General features: G+C 37.4%; 1 protein-coding gene across 2 annotated transcripts in view; it reads right to left on the reverse strand.

Annotated features, from left to right (window-relative positions):
- VPS13D (vacuolar protein sorting 13 homolog D) overlaps positions 1-21358 on the reverse strand; it is a 105211-nt gene that overhangs the window by 27448 nt on the left and 56405 nt on the right. For both annotated transcript variants that reach the window (XM_059830074.1, XM_009810019.2), the window contains 8 exons: positions 20697-20876; positions 20314-20430; positions 19814-19963; positions 18694-18843; positions 17763-17859; positions 15925-16073; positions 13282-13416; positions 12755-12922 (listed from right to left, as the gene is read on the reverse strand). In XM_059830074.1, the coding sequence (XP_059686057.1) occupies positions 12755-12922; positions 13282-13416; positions 15925-16073; positions 17763-17859; positions 18694-18843; positions 19814-19963; positions 20314-20430; positions 20697-20876 (1146 nt within the window). The remainder of the gene's footprint in view (positions 1-12754; positions 12923-13281; positions 13417-15924; positions 16074-17762; positions 17860-18693; positions 18844-19813; positions 19964-20313; positions 20431-20696; positions 20877-21358) is intronic.

The following is a 21358-nucleotide window of genomic DNA, read 5'->3' on the forward strand; positions in this document are numbered from 1 at the left end:
TTTCTGGACAAATACTTTGCTTTAAGAAGATTAGAGTAGTTGCTATAAAAATTAAAAGGCTCAATAGGCCTTCAAAATTCAAACCTCATTAAGGAATCTGTCAAAGCCTGAAAATGATTTTTCAAGAACACATTTTGAAAGTTGCATTAGTGCATGAGCGGACAACGAGCCAGCAGGAATAAAACGATCGAAAATTGCTAAGCTCTCCTTACAGCTTTGGCTCCCCCCCCCCCCCCCCCCCCCCCCAAATTGGCCAGCTCCACTATACCAGCTTTCCCAGCAAATACAATCCACTCTTTCCTCAGATTTTCCTTCCTCTGTGAAGCAGAATCTGACCCCCAATAGTCAGTAACAATTCTGTTTTAGTGTACAGAAAGAATTTTAATGTAATAGTAAATTATTCTCTTAGTAAGGAGGAAAAAAGAAAAAAAATCACATGCAGATGGTTTAAAAGTCATACTCTCCATTAACTGTAAAACCACAGTTAAACGGGGACATTTTTGTTTGTATTATTTAGAAAATAACACTGAATTACAGCTGTAAATAGAACAATTTAAGGATTCTAATGTACCAAATGTACCATGAGATGTTTCCATTTTGCCCTCACTCAGGTGACAAAATCTAAACTCAACACACATTAATTACTGAACACGAACTTCATGTTGAATTACTTTTTGACACGCCTCCTCCCCGCCATCCCCGGTACTGTTTGTTTTCTGGCCTCATTTACCAAAGACTGAAGCCAAACTTTTGTAGTCGTTTGTACCATCTGTACTTAAAACAACAGATTATCTCAATGAGCGCCTGTGAACAGGTCCCTTCCGAACAATTCCCAGCTGGGGAATATTGCGGCACTTTTCCTGCTCCGAGGTACAGACTGTAATGTGATCGAGTTTGCCAATCAGAGGTAAAACAACTGAGCCATTTCACAGGCATCAGCAAGTCACATTAAGGTCTGCTGGGCAAGTGAGCCACTCACCATTTTCTGCTGTGAAGTTTAGACTCTGATTTGCAATAAAGATTCAGACTGCAGTGTCAGATTATCCTGACTCACGAGCTGAACAAGACCTACGTCATCTCTTGTATTACTCAATACAAGTAGTACCATGTGAGCGAAGTAATTGCTGGGTATCAGAAATTTTTAACCATCCTTTTCCGTGCACCTCAGAAATACTTTCCCTGAAATGGTTTCTGAAGCCTGTTTCAGCAAACAGGATTGTACCTACCTATATAAAAAGGAAAAATAACGATTTCTAACATTAAACCCCCCCCCCCCCCAACCAACTACACCTTATGCCCAGTCCGCGTAGATTATAATCACTGTATTAAGAAAAAGGTACTCAGCCGTGGCAAGTTATTTCAGTATCAGAAACTTGAATATGCATTGCAAATTTAAGCAGTTTAAGTCCAGCTTAAACTTTGAAGGGAGATTTGACCAAGTTAAAGCACAAAAGCAGACCTGCCTTTTTCCCCCCAAATACCTTACTTTTACATACCTCCTTTGAGAAGTGCAGTATTAGATACTGAGATTCAGACATTACGACTTGTGGAAGAGCAGTGCTGGTGGCTTACTGAGCTGTTAACCCGGTCACGTAGAAAATAGTCTCCAGATAAACAAAGGTGACAACAAAAGTGCGATCCACCCTTGTCTTCCTTAGCTTTTGTTAATAAGGTGTGACCTGATAACTTCAAAGCCTACTTAAGACCATGTAAATACCAACATAACTAAATACAACAGTCTGTGGAACAAACATGAAACTAATCAAGGGACTTCTAAAAACCAGTCCCCCTCCCTCGCTGTCCTAATTTTCATAATGAGTTCTTTGTCTACTTGCCAATGAAAAAAATAAATTAGTAACTTGGTCTTTTATCTCTGCATTTTTCCCTATTTCAGATATCCTTTTCCTTGAAACACAACTGCAACATGACACATCAGTATCAGCTAAGATACGTTACCTGCTTTCTAACCAAAAGGCACCAAAGTGTTACTGAATGAAGCCAGTCTACACATTAGGTACACATAAGAAGCCGCGTATTTTACTTGTGTCAACTTGGCATCTCCAAATGAAGCGAAGTATTGGTCTTCCAGACTACTCATTAGAAGTTCTGTCATTTCAGGTACTAAAAATATTTCAACTTACCATTAATATGCATTGTTTAATGCTCTGCCTTATCCATTCTGCCTGGACAGAAAAAGGAGAACCTCTCCAAAAAGCTCCAGTCATCTGAACATTTGTCCACCTCCATTCACAGATATACCTCTTTCTCCTCTGACTCTTTTTGTCCCCAAAGCAGATGGCACTTTCCACATTTCCCCTCTATGGAGGGACACTGGCCTGTTCTTCCAGCTCTACATTCTAAAGACACTTGATCCCTGGTTTTCATCCCACACTGGTTCATATATGATGTGAAGCTACCAACTGGTATTATACTGCAAGCAGAAAATATGACCCCCTACACTTCATTAACCTAAGCCTATGTGGTCTAACGTAAACTGATCCTCCTGTGGAGGGTGAAAGACAATGACTTGCACATTTCCCCCAAAATTCCAGGACATTATGCCACTGTGAACATGATCTTTGGAAAAACATGTAAACCACTCTCAGCACTTCACAATTATTGAAAATATTATTACACTTCCATAAGCCTGGGGCACACTGGCCTTAGCCTCCTCTAGACTCAAGTAAACAGATGATTCATCATTTCTTGGTTTACGTTTACATAGTGTCACCGATCAATATTAACTATCCACCGCGATCTGCAAAAGCAGTTGAAATAGCATCTGTACAAGAAACTAATCTACTAATGTTTTGGGGTTTTTTGGTGTGTGTGTGTTTGTTTTTCTTTCAAAAGGCCCAATAATTAAGGAAGTTTTGCTACAAAAACTTTTACCACTGACTATGTACCCTTTGCTGTTTCAAGCAACAGAAGAAAAACAAAAACACCCATATACAGTGTTTGTGAATCAAAGCTGGTGCCAAACAATAAGGCTTATGGGGCACAAGAAGAATTCAAAGCAAATGAAAACTAATTCTAGACTTTGTACTGCATGTTCCCTCTAAGCCAGATGCATGAAGCACACAGCATGGAAATGAGTTTTAAGTAATCTTTTAAAGTCTTTTTAAGCTCTTGGCACTGCCTGGTTCTCTAAGGACATCCCAAAAGGATAAATACACAATTATGATTTTAGTCCAAACATTCCATTGTAATTCTAGCATCAGAGAATGGTACATTTACAAATACTATTGACAGAGCAAAGTAGAACATTTCAAGATGGAATTTTAAAGAAGAAAGCGATGAAATTAAATACAGGTCAGTTATAACTTCCGTGCAAACCTCACAACTAACAGTATTTAAATTAGAAATCACAGGGTTTACTCAGTTCGCATCTTTGCTTTGCGGAACTCCATTAAAAAGGAGTTCTTTGTTGAACTCCATTCAACTCTTGCCCCAAACCACCACCTTTCAAAAAAACCTCGAACACCACACATTGATAATGTTCATACTTTTATCTTCAATAATAAAAGCTGGTTCTCGGAGACCAAAGCACAAATTTAAGTATGTTACTTCAGTAAGGTAGAAAAGAGTATTCAAAATTTATTTAAGTTAGAAAGTCTAATGTAAACTGTGAATTATGTCATCTTCAGTTCTCACATACACCCTTATATTTTCCAAAACAGGAAAATCCCTAGTCATGATGATTAAAAGTCATTCCACAGTTTCAACAGCAGCTCCCCTAAATATAATTAACTGTCCACATGAAAGAGAAAAGCTGCTTATCTCGGGAAACAAAGGCTGTATAGGTAAAGAAAGAACAGTGATTATCAGATTTCTGAATGTGAGTTCTGTTAAAAACATTCTTCCTTACAGCCCTGAGCATGACCATTGGTTTTGGAACTTCATTTTCCTCCCCTCTGCTGCCTCGATGTACTACCAACAGAAGCAACAGGCATGAAAGGAATAAACATCTCAGATCAGCGCATACTGTGAACCTAACAGTAAAACCCTAATAAATATAGATACCGTAAATATTAGCTGGAAAATACTGACACCCCCGCCCCGAAATACGTATTCTTATCTAATACAAATGTTTTACACAGAACATTATTTTTACAAGTATTTTAAAAAATACTAATAAGCTGTCTTTTTAGCATAAAACGATGATCTGTTTCTTTAGATATTATCTAAATACATTTAAAATAAAACATCGGCACATTTTATATATATTTAAAACAGTTATCTTAAGATGAAACATAGATATAAATTATATAAAAAACTCAAGCAGATTGACAGCACTGGAAACTAGAGGCTACTTTCTTTTGAGTTGTGCTTTTGTTTTTAAAAAACCCCACATCCACTCCCTTCCCTGCTGAACAGAAGTTTTGGAAGTACTGTTCAGCCAAGCGATTAAATACAATGGACTATGTCTAAACATTTAATCCATATCTGTAAGTTTAATCCCTTGTGGTTAGTTGCCTTCTAGTAATATCATTAAAAATCACCTTTATTTCCTACATCTCTCCAATCTGTTACAGGTATTGTAGAGGAAGCCAATTTCTACACTGACTTCTGACAGTAAAATACAACAGTTCAAAATTAAGCATTTATTTTGCTATATGGAGGCAAAAATCTTCACAGTGTCCATGTAACAGGCTAAGCAGACGTATATACGTGCTGCTAGGATCTGTTATGGTTAAAAAAAAAGTTTCAGAGCAGTTAGCCATCCTCAAATCTTGCTGTTATTCTTCTGGAAGTGTGAAGAAAAAATGACATGCAGTGTTCTTGCATATACATAATGACTAGGTGCAGTGGGACAGATAAAGTTGTTTAGCAAATTCTTCAGCCTGTTTCCTTGCTTTTATTACCATGTCTCAAGATTGGTATTTAATACATTTCTGTAACTTGCCACAAAAATAACTTTTAGAGCAGCTTCTTTACTAACCAATACAAGCACTGTTACGGAATGGAAGCACTTCGTATTTAATTTTACAAACTGGACATCAGTAAGCACACAGACAACATAGCTTCCTCCTTTCCCATCACTGTGGTCAACTGTGTTATACTGGGACTAAAAAATTAAATGCTTTAAGTATTTGAAGAAATAGCAGGTGTTTATTTGTCAGATTTAAAAGTCCTAGCTATCTGAAGTTGTTCCACAAAATACTTTCACGTGGCTTCTGTCAGTCTCTTAAGAATTACTCAAGATATTTAAGCAGGAAAGTTTATAAATTGAATTAAATTTATATGCTATATACTTTCACACTTTCCTTTAGACCATTCATACATACCCAGGTCAACTGTTCAGTACAACCCTAAACAGAAAGGATGGTTCAGGCCGAGCCCAAAACGCATTTATAACCAAGTCAAATTGCACAGAGAGAAACGAGTAATGGAACTGCGACTCGAACTGACACAGTCTTAATTTAGAAAGTACTAAATCAGCAAAATGCTATAATCAGCTTCTCATTTTAAGAGACACATAAACTTTGACCCTCTCTAAATTACTGACAACCCAGAGGAGGCGGCGGCTTTTCCCACTGAACAAACACACGTTTCTTGAGATTCTGTGCAGCATTCTCCACCCCTATTTATGTCATATAACCAAAGTAAAGGAGCTTTAATTAGCTCACATCCCATCGTTAACTAAGCTTCCTAATGCATGCTGACAACGGCACGTTGGCTGGGTAATCTGTGAAGCCCCCCGACACGCTGCCGGCAGGGATGCCTGATGAGCCGGGTGTCCCGGGGGAGCCCCCGGGCTTTTCAGCTCCACGGGTGCCTGAGGAGGTGGGTTGCTTCCCTCGGGGACCTCCTGGGACGCTGCACCAGCAGGTGCCCGCTGGCAACAGTTTTGTGTTACAGGGCTGAGTGAGTGATCCCTGCAGGAACCGCCGGCTGTTTTCACAGACACAGAAGGCAGTCAAAAGTCCACAGCATGAACTTGGAATGACCCCAATTGCAGAGTCACTGGCGGGTTCATCTGGAGGACAACTGCGCTTTATTAAACAACTAATACTCTTAACAGATAACTCCCCTCCCCCCAACTTTAACTCTTACAAAGCTTCAAGGTCTTCCTGTTTGTTTAGTTTTTGGGAATGGAATCATTTGCCCTCTTCACACCCCGCACCTGAAAACCCCCTCTATATACTGAAAACCTGAGAAAAAGCCTGAAGAGATCTTGTCAGGTTCCTTGAGTTAATACGTACCAACAATGTATTCACAGGGCGGCAGATTTTGCTTTTGAACATCACCTTTACCAACTCTGTTGATTTTTATTTTCATTCGGCGTTTCCTTCCAGCAATACATCCCAGCAGTCAGGCTCTTCCCAGACAGTTTCATTTGCTGCCATGGTCACCCTTGACCACGCTTGGGATCTGAAAAAACCTCCTATTTAAAAACCCACAGGTTTTCTGTGTTCCATTAGATTTTTGAAGGAAACCTAACACAAACACGTTAATTCGGCCTGTCATCATGTGTGCAGTGTAAATAGCAAACAACTCTTTGAGGGACGACAGGTTCAGATCTGTTGAACTGATGCCAATCATGTATTGTTACAGCTTCAGAAGACAACCGTGGCCATCTCCCGTGGACGTAAAAATAGTCTTCCCTCCCCAGAGATACACAGCCAAGGAATTTCAAATTTAAATCTGTACTGTTTAACATATTCTACACAACTACATAACTTTATATATACAGTAGTGTAGTTAGCCTTTTGTCAAGACTGAAGTAATTCATTTCAAACCCACACCCCATTTTTTCTCCTTCAGATGCTAATTGTGATATATGGGATATATGTGCCTGTTTTCATGACACGCTAACCATTCAAAAACTGTAGGTTAAGATCCAATTTCACTTCATCTTTATGATAAATGTCCATTTCTGATTTCACAGTTTGTGCTTTTGGCAACATTTTGCATACCACATTCTAAATTGTCCTTTTTTTCATTTAATTCCCCCATGAGTCAGCAAAACAGGAACATTGTATTTATTTTGCAAGAAAATCAGCTGGTAAAACCCTTCAAAATAAAGCTCTAGAGCAGGTGTGAAACTTAAAGCTTTCTAGTCCCCCCCTTTTTTCTTTTAATTGTCAAGATGGTCACTTGTCGGTTTCTGCACACACCTAAGCATCTCACTGTTTGCATTTGTCACACTGTTACAGGATTCTCACTGTCTACTGAATAATTTCTCCTGGAAAAGGCTCATTCAAAGCTACCACCAATGTGTCAGTTTGATTCTGAATGTGCACATTTAAGACACCAAGTCCAGATCAAAACAGTTCTTCCCGTAGAATACATCACCATTTCTGCTTGATCTTAGCCATGCCCGTTTCTCCACATAAAAATATGTTGCAGTCAAAGCAGGTTCACAAACACTTTGTATCAAAGAAGCTTTGTAAAAGAAAGGTTGAATTTAACCTGAACTGCAAAGAAAACTTTCAGCCAGGATGCTGGCCACACGCATTTTATGCCACGGTACAAATGAAAAACAGGAAGAACAAAATAATACTTCAAACTTCTCGAAGATGATCCTTTATCCCAAAACCTCTTCCAAAGATACTGATCACATATACCAGATGTTCTGCACATAAAAAGTGACACTTTCCATGGCTTTTGATTGTCACTAATTGGCCATAAAGCTTGCTCTCCTTTTCAACAGCTAGGAAATGGGGAAATGGCCTCATCTATAAAGCTCCTCCCAGCACTGAAAAGTTCTGCCTGGGAATTTCAATTACTTTCCATCTTATAATCTGCACATTTTCATACAGATTCTCACTGCTCAGCACTTGAACCTGCACATCAACTGCCAATCTTTGAATGAAATGCAAGTTAAACTGAAGATGATCCGCAGTGCCACCTGGATGCATTACCTGAATGATCTGCAGGAGCCCCTACACAATACTGGGGAAGACAGGAGGAGAAAAATCTTAAGATTACACTGAAGAACACCCAGGGGAAACGACATTTGACCTGAACTGTATAAAACACTTCCAAGAAGAGAAAAAACCATTGATGGCAATGGCTGCTAAATCCCACAACTTCAATACCTAGACTACCCTTGTAAAGGACGACCGTCAGCTTTCCCGAAGTAAAACCCAACTTCAAATCTGTACAGTTGCCCCGAAGGATGACATGTATTCCAGCCTTCCTCATTTTTATCCAGTATGAGACTGCCAGTAATCATACCCATTCTGCTGGTAACAGTTAAACAGAGGAGTAGGGAGTCAAAAGAAAGTTGTGAAAATATAGAATGGTAGGAAACTCAGAACCCAAATGCCACTGTGATCTTTCTACATTATCAGTTCACTATTTTGTTTAATACTCTCCTGAGGAAAACACCACCATGTACTTCTTTCTCAGGCTTCACAGATAAAGGCTTTTGTCAGAAGTTCCCTGTCACCAAGAGAGGATTTTTTTTTCAGCTACTTGAATTACGTTTTGAGCTAATATTCCTAGAACTACTGAACCACACTGTCTCCAAAGATGCGAGAATGCCAGTTGGACTTGCTTCTGAATGGTATCAAATAAGAGCAGTTGGTTACATGAACTAGGAAACTTTAAACAAAAGGGAAGCATCAGCTTTGACTGTTTTAGAAACATTTCCGTCTGTTCCTGGGTAGAACCTGCTTAAATTGTACCTACATTCTGTGCTCTGCTATTTCCACTTCTCATCTTATTTATTGCCAGTTTTGTTAACATTCATACAAGTCAAACACTTGCTCGTGATTTGTTTTTAAATAATCCCTTTATTACTTCCTCTTCGTTTTCCATTCAGTTATCTTTTTCTGTCGCTGCCAACCACTTGAGATTCTGCTTTGATTTATCTTACAATGAGAGTTAAAATTCTTATTTCCCTTCGTATTGCTTTCATGCTCCTTTTCTACAAATGCCTCCACTCACCTGGAGCAATATTCATATCCTTATTAGTCTTTTAATTTTCTTACCTGGTTCCAACACCCCACCTCTTTTCCTATCTCTGTCAAGCACTTAAACACCTCTGCCATCACTTTGAACTGAATTAAAATAAATATATGGACTGAAAGTCCAGGGCAGAAGTTCATTTGTGCCTCCTCTTCAGCCATAAAAGAAAACAAACACCCACCATACAATTTATTGCAACTGCTCTACACATAAGTTTTGGCATCTCAGGTGCCTGCTCCCAAGCCTAAGGAAGCCTGCCTCTCAGAACTGCAAGCTTCCACAAAAACATAACAAGGGAATGTAACTGTGCCTGATGGTTTACCTTTCCTTAAGAAGCCTAATTACATTTCTCACTGGGAACTTCAAAGTTCAGTACAAAAATTAAGCTCTTTCAAGAAGTTCATCAAATTATTTTTTTCAGGAGGAAGGGAGGGACACAACAATTGTTTCCATCCTCTCTCTATATATATATTTTCAGAAACTAAGCCTAGCTGCAGAGTCATAACAACTACATTACTATGTGCTCATAATTCATAAAAGATAACAGAATTCCTTGTAAGGGTTGAAAGAATCAGACAAATTAAACACAGTATTGACAAGCTGATAAATCTCTTCAATCCTTTACTACCAGGAATTTCATTTTGTCGTCACAACACCTATTTGCCAGTAATAGATACAACCATGCTTAATTTTCCATTTGGAAAACACAAGCTACAGAACGTTTTTGTTCAGATGCTAATTCAATGTTCAATATTCATTTCTAATTGAAACACCTCTGAAACAGGAATAATTTAGAATTTAGTACTATCATGCCTAACGGGGGAAATAAAAAAAAGCGTGGATGCCAAGAATGCAAGACATTTCTACGCATATGGCAACTATAGAAGTCTCCATTCAGAGGGAATGAAATTCCCTCAGGTGTCTATATTTAGGATCAAAGAACTTTTTAAAATACAGAACTTGGAGTCTCCAAGGGATAAAAACTACAAAACTGTCTGCAGTGAACTTTATTTAACCCAAGGTTTTGTGCCAACTTAAATACACTGCAGCTCTCCACTTGAAAGAAGGCATTACCCACTGCGTGTTCTGAAATGCATGGAAAAGCCATTACAGGGATAATCAACAGAACTATAAAATAGAAAAGCAATAAAATGACAAAACCAGATACAACTCAAATAGCTTACTTTTCAATTCAGTCAAGCAGTGTTACTTTTAAAGTAATGATTATAGTATTAAAGTTTGTTTAGCTATCTACTCACACCTTAAAAGCTAACTCATCTTAAAATCTAGGACAGATTTTATTTAAGACACTTTAAAATCAGGTACTCAATACAACCAAAATGGCTATTTTTCCCAGCCATCACTTTTTAAGCAGAACACAGGCTCATCTAGTTTTGGCTGCACTGGTTACCAGCTCCACAGAATAAGCTGCGGCACAGCTGAATCAGGCGAAAACTTACGCAGTGAAAATATCCTTTAAAATACTTTCCCTACAGAGAGCACCGATAGCAAGATGAAAAAGCTCTATTGTTTCAGTCATGTTTATCTTCAGTAATTGGAATTACTTTTTTTCCCCATGTTTTTTTCTTTACCAAAACTTCAGATGTCCTAGACAAGATCCTAAGGCATGGCAGAATAGAAAGAAGTAAAAGACGAAGTTCTACACCGTACCATGTACGTAACATGTCACAAATTGTACTTGAAATGCCAATTTTTTATCATTTGGACATTCCTGGCTTAGTTTTCTAGCAGATTCAGTTGCCTAAAAGCAGTGCAACATATAGGGAAGAATTCATGCTCATTATTTGAGCCTTTTTTACCGTTATCTTCTATGTAGCAGAATTAAGATCCATCCTTTGGAAGAAGGATTAATCAAGGAATTCCATAATGCACTATTAAGCCTTCCTAAAGGATATAATTCTCTCCTTGTTCTGAAAGGACAAGTACATAATCCATATAAAAAATTTTTAAAAAGGGAACTGTGTGAGACTTGCATCGCAGCCATTTCGGATATATCAAGGAGAAAGAAAAAGATACCTAGGAAGACAGATAAATAGTACCTGGGGTGATTTTCAAAGGTATAAATGGGAAGCAGGCACTCAGCTCCTGTTGAATTTTGAAAGGAGTTCAGCATCCAACTGCCCTTCTGCCTTTGAAAATCTTCGTTCACAAAACCCTTGGTTACAAATGACTCCAAAGTTCAAAGAATGACCTTGCCCTTGTGGGAAACGTAGGAAGGCTCGTGCCTTTTAAAGAAAGATTTATGAGACTGTTGCTGCAGATGTGACTGCAGTGAGGAAACAACACTTGATAGAAAGGAAACTCTAAAGAAACATGCTCTATTGGGTGGAGCGGATGGGTCACAAGAGACTAGAACCACGAGTAGAAAGCATGGACAAAAATACTCATTTGCACAGATGGATACTGCCTTACAGAAGCTCAGTAAGTCCTCCACCAGATTGCTTGGATATGCTTCTGTTTGCAGTGCTGATAATCACAGAAGCACCAGGTATGGGATTAAGACAGGAATATCAACAACATGGTATTTTGTTTGAATTTCTTGAAATTGTCCAGAATGGGCTAATGCTGGCAACAAGATAATTATGATAGAGAAGGTGTAAGTCATCTTTCCTCATGGTTCAACTATCTGGGTGAGATATGCCCACAGCTATGCATTTGGTGATTGACTGGGGATCTCTATGGCAGTTTAACTAGGTTTCATAATGTTAGTCTTGAGTTATCTGTAATTACGCAAACTCTACATTTCACCTTTCTCATCTTCTGAACTACCTTTCCCACTAATGTTGGGGAAAAAGTAGATTTCCTTGTATACAAATAAGTGGAATATGTTGTGAAGGGATGAACCCTGATAATGTACATGTACAAACCTACCAGTTTGGAGGATGAAAATAATAGGAAGTAAAGGATTTTCACAAAAATAAATCTTAACAACATGTCCTTATGTGAAGAAAGCATTATTCCAGTCCTGCCCACGATCACAAAGTTCATTTACAGTACATGTTGACACACCACATATGTAATGAAAAATATTTCAAGATTTTTTTTTATCCAAGCGAACATATGTTTCTTCAGTATCAAGTACAGTCTCGACCATGATCAAAACCACTTCCTATTACTGGCTGCTGTGTCAGATCATACCTCTCTCAGGCACTAAAGATAATTATTTTCACTGATAACACTGATATAATCGAATTCTCTCAATCGTTATCAGGAAGGACAAAAGAATGTTCACCATGCAGAGACTCTGGAATTAAACTACAGATAAACGTGTAGCAATCTAGAAATTCCTTAGTTTGTTGCTGTGTGGCGTAGGGAAAAAAAAAACCAACCAAAAACCCTAAAGCATTAGCTTAATAACTGATATTCACATCAGCTTAATCGCTTTTTAAAAATAAAAGTTAACAACTCCTGTTATACTAAATAACCCCTTAAATACTCCAAATTCCTATAATGGTCTCTCTATATATATATTATATACATAATATAACTTTGCTCATTAGCACACAGGAGATGATGCCACATTTGAGCAACATTTTAGTCCTCACTCTAGCTAACTACTGCATTCAATCTGTGAAATATATGTATGTCAACAATAAGGTCTTGAGTGGTTTCATTGACTCCTGCAGGGTTTCTGGCATCCCTGAAGTGCATATATAAAGCATTTGAAAAAAAAAAAATCCACACTTCAAATGCAATTTTTACAAAACAAACAGGACATAAAGCAATTTAAAGATGTTCAATAATTCTATTTGACTTGTTTCCCCAACTAGTTTTTGCTTATTGTTTTAGCAAAGTTTAATATCATAATTATTACCTTTGCAGCAGAGTTTGATACTCCATGTGTGACATTTCTTATGAGACCACCAACATTGCCGTATTTTATAAGTCCAGTAACTCCTTCTGAAACATCATTCCATAGACCCATAGGGCTGCCAAGGAAATCCACAGAACCTAGAATCCTTGCTGCCTGACTAAGCAGCTCCTGTAAAATCAACAGGAAGAATGAAATATCACTTATGGATCACGCTAACACCAACAGCAAGGTTGATTAAAAGGGGGGGAAAAAAAAAAAAGTCCCACCCGCAACAAAAGCACATACAAAACCAGATAGTTTTACTGAATAAATGAACACACAAATACCAGTAAGATCAATAATAGTTTAAGCTTAAAATGCAGCATATTCTTAGAAGCACGTGATGCTATTTATCCATATACCAAAGAAGGAACACAGCACTAACACTTAAGTAAATAGTCAAGAAAGAGTTCTCCCACCCTTAGTAGAAAACTCATCAATCAAGAGAAGTTCAGCTTTTGCCACAATAAAATCTGTATGACACTTACGTCTTGGAAGTGTTTCAGAATGTCATTAATGATAAATTCCTGAGTTTCATATGGATGGACCCTAGTGAAAGGATCCAAATTGATCACAGCATCTTCAAATCGGATTAGAGGAAATCCCAGCGTGCTTTTCAATGCCTAATTAAATAAAAGATATTGCTGCTTTAATTTTTCTCTCTACTTCTCATTCACAGCACCCAAATGAATTACTCTTTAAATGGGTAACAAACCAAAATTATCTGAAGCTGCTAGAGTAGTTTACCACTGCCATGTAGATGCTTTGATCTAGAGGGCAATCACTCCATAAACCTCTTCCTTGTAAGCAATGATCAATTATTAGAACTGCATTTCTTCAGTAACTAAATAGTCATTAAACACTCTTCCTGATGCAATCTATTTCCTACACTTGATAGGAGTATTTCAAAACAAAATGTGTTTAAGATTCCATGCTTAGCACTTTGCTATAACTGCTCTAATGTTCAATTAAACAGAACCCTAAATGAATTTCCTTGATCTGTAGTGAAGACAAAATGGGGTATTTTCCACCCTGCTGAAGTTCTATGAATGGATTAAGTGTCAGGATGAGCTGGAATAACATAAGTAATTTCCTGCAAGCCTATGGCTCATTTCTTAACATTACGTGGTGTACTGACATTCTTTAAACCAGCTTTTTCAATTATTTTCAAGGAAGAAAACTAAGACAGTAATCAACCCATGGGCCATCTGTAACCTGTACAGTCTATACATAAAAACCCATAGTTAAGGTGGACAAGCTATACATCTATATATACACACACACAAAAATAAAATAATTTTAGAAAAATTAACAAGAAAACTAGTCTTTTAGGAAAGAAAGAGATCCCTTCTATTTCAGGTCTTGATAATGGCATCTGCACAGTCACTAACATCAGAAAATCTGAAGAAGGCAAGAAGCCTGATACTTGTGTTACATCTTTCTACATTAATCACTAAAGCACACTTGGTAGTAAGTAATACGAGTTCTTCTGCCATCTGCAGGCAATCACGGTAAATTACAGGTCTGATTTAAGTTCGCAAGTAAGAAAGGACCTATTTGTTTTTTCAGTAAATGGATGACTAACTAGAGTAGTCCTCATTATTCACTTGGGTAGGAAGTAATTTCCTGTTTAACTATCAGATATTATATAAGGCAACTTTGTTAATACTGGTACCTAATAAAAATAATCTGTCTACACCAAATTACCAGACAGCAATGTCCAAGCCAGAAACATTAGAGGTACTTAGAAAAACTTCTACAAAGGCTCTACTGTGATTATTCTCTCCCTCCTACCCTGAACTCTCCTGTGCTACAAAACTGAATGGAACTCTTTCTGTGAAAGTTAATATACAGTCAGTGACTGTTATCATTAGGGGGGAAAAAATGTATACGCCAAGTTTTCTCTTGGGAACAATGCTGGCAGCTGCCAAGACATATCCATACGCAATCATATGCCAAAGGTGGTAGGAAATCCAAACAGAACAGTGCACATAACTAGTTTCTTAAAGGCACTCACCACTGTTTTCTCTCTCTAAATCTGAGATAATCGGATGATAAGCATTTTCGTGTTGAAGCTGAAGCACAAACACATTCAAGACACTGCTGATGTTGTTGAATGGTAAGGAATATTACAGCTAGCTACTGAATTATCCTCCTTTGCAAAATAATTTGGTAAAAGCAATACAAGAATGCAGGACTGGTGATATTCTGAGTCATCTTGGTAGGACTCCATGATATACACTCATTCCACAAAACTAAACTTCTTTAAAAGCTCACACATCTTAATGTCCATAATATCAAGAATGCAAAAAAGCCTGGTCAGTGTCTCAATTTTGTTTTTTGAACACACAAGCTGAATAAGCAGCAGCTCAATTCCTCCACAGCGGGGAGGGTTTTTCATGGTTTGTTTGGCTGGTTTTGTTTCAACTCCCCCACCTTGTAGGAAATTAATTGTATTAGCTCAGAGGGAACTGAAATATTGCTGACCGTTGCCACCTTAGTACGTCCAGGAAGGTCCCAACACCCAAGCTGGGAACACTGGACGAGATTATCTTCTTCAGGGATACGGAATCCCTGATTCACTTGAATGACTGTGCCAGAACATTTATTACCACATGAAAAGGACCAGATTTTCCACCTAAGTCCACACTGAATCTGAATTCACTTTAATATTGAACCAAATTGCACAGTGCTCATGGAAACCCTCCAATTTCAATGAGACAACATTTTTTGGATGAAAACACTCAGAGCTGTCCTGTATTTCTGCTCTCAAAGTTGAGTAACTTCTTATTCTTCTTTGCCCTCCCCTCAGCCCTCCCAGCCTCTTTATTCTTCTTTGCCCTCCCTCAGCCTCTTTACACCACCATTAATGTAACTAAGATCCTTTTGTAAAGTAGTGAGTTATTAGGTGAAGTTGGCTGTGCTTCAACTGAAATGAAAGAATATTACAGAAGAGACTGTAAATTATGCAAATTAAGTAACAGAAGTTATTGGAACTTTTGTTATTTGGAACGTAAATACTTAAAGAGTAAATGGAAATTAATAGTGGTAAGTTAAAGCTTCTGTTCCCTTTTCCTCCTACAACAGAATCTCTTCACTCGGAAGCATACTCTGTGAATGCACTGGCGTACCTTGAGATCCAAAGGTAGCTTGTTGGACGTGAAGACACTCAATTTTATTTGAGGAACACTGATTTTCAGATTTTCAAAGTAGCATCGCTTCTGTCCTCCACCTTGTTCAACAACCTTTTCATGGAGGTTTTCATCATACTTTTCAACCTCTGCATCCAGACAAAACACAGGAATCAGAATAGATTATATATAAATAAAGATGGGGTTATGAATGCATACTTTGTAAAGAGTTAATAGTTTCTCTGTACAAATAAAGAGTATGTGAGACTGCTAGTGTAGCCAGTAAAATTACTCATGCCTTGCGACATGAAGTTGACCTTTGAGGTTCAAGATTTTTTCAGATCTGCCTGCATCTGTAAAACCTGAATGTATTTGTAGCTAGATAAAAAAAAAGTCATCCAAGTGCATAGTTTAAGTTATTTGAGCTTTTAATCTCACTTCTAATTTATCTTTGTCAGCATACAGAAGCAAGGCAATACAAACATAACTATGCAATGTTTCCTACTGTGTAGTCATGGTCTTACAATATGTTTTGCTCTACTTTCTCTATACTTCCTTATACACTCAACTATCAATATAATGTACAAAGCAAGCAAAGCTGACAATCTTTTCAATTATCACTACAGAACGGACAAAATGCTTACATGGAAGACATTCAGTAAATCACTTTATGTACAGAGCGAGCCAAATTTGCCTGACACTAACAGGTTCATACGTTATTTCTAAGAGCATCTTGGTGTGAGAAGGGGAGGGGGAAGACAAAAGATGGCAAAGTCTTATGAATTCAGGTTGAATCATTAAACACGTTGAAAGTAAATGACAAAATAATTTTTCTCTGAATCTTGGATGACATCATCAGTACCAGTGGATAAACTACAAAGACTACACAGCAAGGAAATAAAAAAACAGCAAAAGCACGAGGGTAAACCAACACAGAGTAGTAAATGGCATAGCAAAACTCAAAATCTTTATTCTTCATCACTACAAATCTAAGTCTAAGTCCTCTGTGAAACTGAGAAACATAATACTAATTTTTTCAGAGACAATTCAGAAGATACTGTGGATTAGCAAGACACAGCACTCCTGAGCATCATTTGTAGGCTTGCCCACATCTGGAATCATGCCAAAAATAGTTTTTTCCTGCAACAGTTATTTTATTATATAACCCTACACAGCCTACTACATAATAAAATTGACTTTTTCAATTGCCACTCCAAAATAGGCATTTCAGAAAGTTTCCAAAGTACAGATAAACCCTACAATAGAAGGATTAGAACAACATCTATGACATTAGAAGATTCAAGAGCTCTGTCTTGCCTCACTGAATGGAAGAAAACTTACATTACAATTAAAGCCAGGGGTATGGATGCCACAACTAAAATGTCAGACAACCAAAATTTTCCTTCAGTTAAGCAAGAGGAACTGCCCAAGGAACAAATAAACAGAGATCCCATTTCTAGCCTTGGGTTTAAATAAACAAAGATTACTAAACAAAGTGGTTTGCAAAATTAATAACACAATTTCTTTTATGCCAATTTATATGAATCCAGATACAGGAACTTAAAATGAATACTAAACTCCTTGGGATAGAGGCTCAGCTCAGCCACCGTGTACTGGACAACAGCATGTTACGTGGATCATCACCTGAATACTGTAACAAGCACAATACACATGAACAGCTTTATAGGGGCCACTGAGACATTAGCTCTCCAGCTTTCTGTTTGACAGTGGAAGTTTCCAAGCAGCTAAGAGTTTGCTAGGTGTTTTGAATCTATTCTATATGCAAAGATAATACCTCTGTACACTGTAAAACTGGTCTTTGTAATTTTATACTATACCTGACTCCGACTGATCATAGCCAAAGAAACTCAATAGTTTCAGAAGTAGTTTCTCCTCAATTTGAACTGTGAACTTTCGAGCAGTGATCATCAGATGCTAGGAAGATAAACACGTCTCAGTTTACAGTATTAACACTAGAAATATGATCCATGTAAGCCATTAAATAGGACAATGTGTTCTACTTCAACAGAATATTTTCACTGGAATGGATTTGTAGCAAGATCCCCACCTCCAAAATGTCTTTAGCAGTTTTCTTCACTTCACTACAACTAGTGATGATGGTTTCAATTTTTTGGAAGGTATTGTGCTTCATTATCTAATACTAACACTTCAGAATCTGATGCTTAGCTGTTTTCTGACACCAAAATCAGCTGTTTTTCAAAACAGCATCAAAATACATGAGTGAAGATTCCAAGTGAGAAAATAGGTCTTAATAACCAACTCAGTTTTGCCCTCACAATGCATACCACAAGCTGGTGGACAGATTTCCAAACAACAACAATAGCTGCAGTAGACAGAACAGGGTTTATGCTGCAAGATAACAGCTTATCAGAGAGAAGTAACAACCTGCACACAACTCATGAAAAACATAGCGTAAGTATTCTGGTTCACTATGCTACAATGGTACCTATCAATTCTGAGGTGAGAATAATTGGCTTGAAAAGTAAGGTCACAGGCATGAACAAACAAGGGTCTGGCCTAATTTGTTTTATTTTTAAACATATTTATTATCCTGTTCATCACTGTACTGTAGCTTTAAACACTATGATCATGAGAAGGTGGATAAAGCATCCTTAAAGCCTCAGTATTAATTCAACAAAGTGTATTTCACAAATTATTTAATTCAGATTACTAGTAAAAATTAGGAACAGGAAAGGTCATTTAAACAGAGTAATACCTGCATGGCACAATCAGAAGTTTGTGGTTTACCTTGTATATATCAGTCAGTGCATTTTTACTGGGAAATTTCATTGTGTTTACTTCCACAGCAGGACCAGTCTCCACAGCTTCATTTTCACTCATCTTACGTGTCAGAAAGAGCATAAAAGGCTGTGTGGTGCCAATAAGCTGGTTGTCCACCTACAGAGTGGACAAGACAGACAACAAAATCTGAATAGGTGACAATAAACAACAAAATTGATCTTACTTAACTGAGGACTTAAAAGCTTTCAGAAATACATGGTCCCTGAGACAGGGAGATACTGAATATACTTGGTTATTGATCACCACTGAGAGCATACCAAAAAAATATTCAGAAATGTCCTTCATCAAAAAAATGGTTATAGCTACCAACAAACAAAACTTGTAACAAAATTGCTATGTTCTCTGTCATTTTTTTTCCTTTTTCAAAAAACACAGTCAAAAATACTAAACAGCAGAGTTAAGCTACACCTGCATTTACGTTTGACTGATACGTGCAAGTATCCGTTTATCTTGCGTAATCTACATCAATATCCACAATTCCCCTTTCAAGGAAATCTTACATATTGGGGACAGAATTCTAATAATTTAAAGGAGTTTTTTAGTAGAATAAAAAGAGTCTTTACAGTCCTCAGATTAACTTGTGAATTCTGAATTTCAAAGACTGAAGTGAAAACAATGGTAAAGACAAAGCTCTGCAACAGTCAGAAACAAAATCTAGTTGGAAAAAATAATGAGAGTTTTTTATTTGTCTTACTTGTCTATGGTTTATACTGCGGTACTACCAGCATTAGGACTCCTGCTTTCAATGGATGTTTTTTTGTTATGTAATGACAAAGAATCAAGAACCAGAAAGGGAGAAAAATCTCAGTCTGACTTGTTCACAAAATGAGAAAGATTCTAACTTGCCTAACAGAAATCAACAGCATGAAATATGATATATCGTTGTCTCAACTATTACTAAGTAGAGAACAATGAAAAAAAGAAACATCCATTGCTAATCGAAACTTCTATGATATTTAAGAATTGAAATCTCAGTAACAGCTCTAAACATTTGTCAAACCTATTATGACATCAAAAACCACAGAAGACCCATGAACAAATAAATTTGTTTCAAAATGGCAAATACCTGTACGTCTTGCACACTGAGCTCCAGCACCTGACTTGTCGACAGTTGTGTGTAGTGGACATTAATTCCTGTGAGGCTTGCAAATACTAGCTCTTCAGGAACTTTGTTGACCAAAGATAATCCTATTCCACCTTCCAGTTTCACAAGCACCTGAGAAAAGAGTATTTGAAGAGGGGAAAAAAAACCCCACTAACAAACAAACACCAAGAAAACCTGTGATACTGAATATATGCTTCTGCAAAGAAGTTATTTTTTTGGACTCATCTCCAGAGAAGCTGAACGGCTCACTGACAATTAGTCTTTGAATGAAGAGGTGTTACAACATATAAACCCAGCTTCTAAGAACGAGGAGTTTCAGCAAGAAAACCTACAAGTTCATACCTGAGTCTACAACAGGTCATCATGGGGAAAAGCCAATGAACAACCCCTCTGACCCCCCTCTAAAATCTAGAAAGGAAAATGATAAATAAAAGAGCCAGATACTAGTTGTAATATCTTACTTCCAGTTCCTGCTCTGTATCTGGATTTTTCAACTTGCGTAGATCTTGTTCCATAACTGGAAGCTCATCTCCTTCACTGGATAAACGATCATTTCTACGTTGGTTAAAATCGGTTATCTGATAAACAAATAAAATACTACAATGATCACTTTCCTATTTATAAATAACAGCTATATTGTCCTACCTTATAAAATTACCTTTTTTTAAAAGTAAGTACAATGGAAACTTTTGTTGTAATTATTTCTGTTCTGTGATATTCCTCTCCCCCTTCATATCATTATAAAGTTAATTCTTTTTAAGAATTCAGAGATGCAATACAGAAAAAGGTATCTTAAGTACAAGCAAATAATGAAACCAGATTCTAGTTAACGAAGGACCTTCACCTGCAGAACTCTAGTCGGCCCATCCGGGATGACTCTAACAGCTAGCACTCCTGACCCAGGCCTCATCTTCTGGTTTATGAACTGCTGTTCAGGTGGAACTGGCCCCAAAAGTTCAAGTGAAGTATCAGGACCAAGAACAACTTCTGCTCCATCATGAAGACCTAGTATTCCTCCCTTTGCCTGGAGAAAGAAATAAGAGTAAGGAAAAAAAAAATTAAGTGATAAGTAAAGGCTTCAGATAACTATTTACATACGTTAATTTGAAAGTGTATTTTACTTTTCTTACACAGCTGAGGAAGAAAGTCATCTGAGACTCCATCCCAGACTGAGCAGTCTGGGTGTGAGGGCTATTAACACATTTCTTACTCTTCAGAACTAAAAGAAAAGCAGTCAAGCAGCACTTTACTTGGTATTGCTAAAGCTTCTCATAACTCATGTTTAACCAGCTTGGCAGCTAGAGAAACAGCCAAGATCAATAATTAAGTATTCGCACTGCACGTTCAGAAACTAAAGCTATTATATCGTGATCGAACACGGGAAGTCTTTCCTGAAAATATTTTCAAAATGATAGAAAGTTTTTTAAAAGATGAATTCTGGATCTGCAGATGAGAATGTAAATCCTTACTGAGTCAACATCCTAAAATAGCAACGCAGGGCTTTTT

The sequence above is a fragment of the Gavia stellata genome, chromosome 27 (genome assembly GCF_030936135.1).
Source record: "Gavia stellata isolate bGavSte3 chromosome 27, bGavSte3.hap2, whole genome shotgun sequence".
Classification (NCBI taxonomy): Eukaryota; Metazoa; Chordata; class Aves; order Gaviiformes; family Gaviidae; genus Gavia; species Gavia stellata.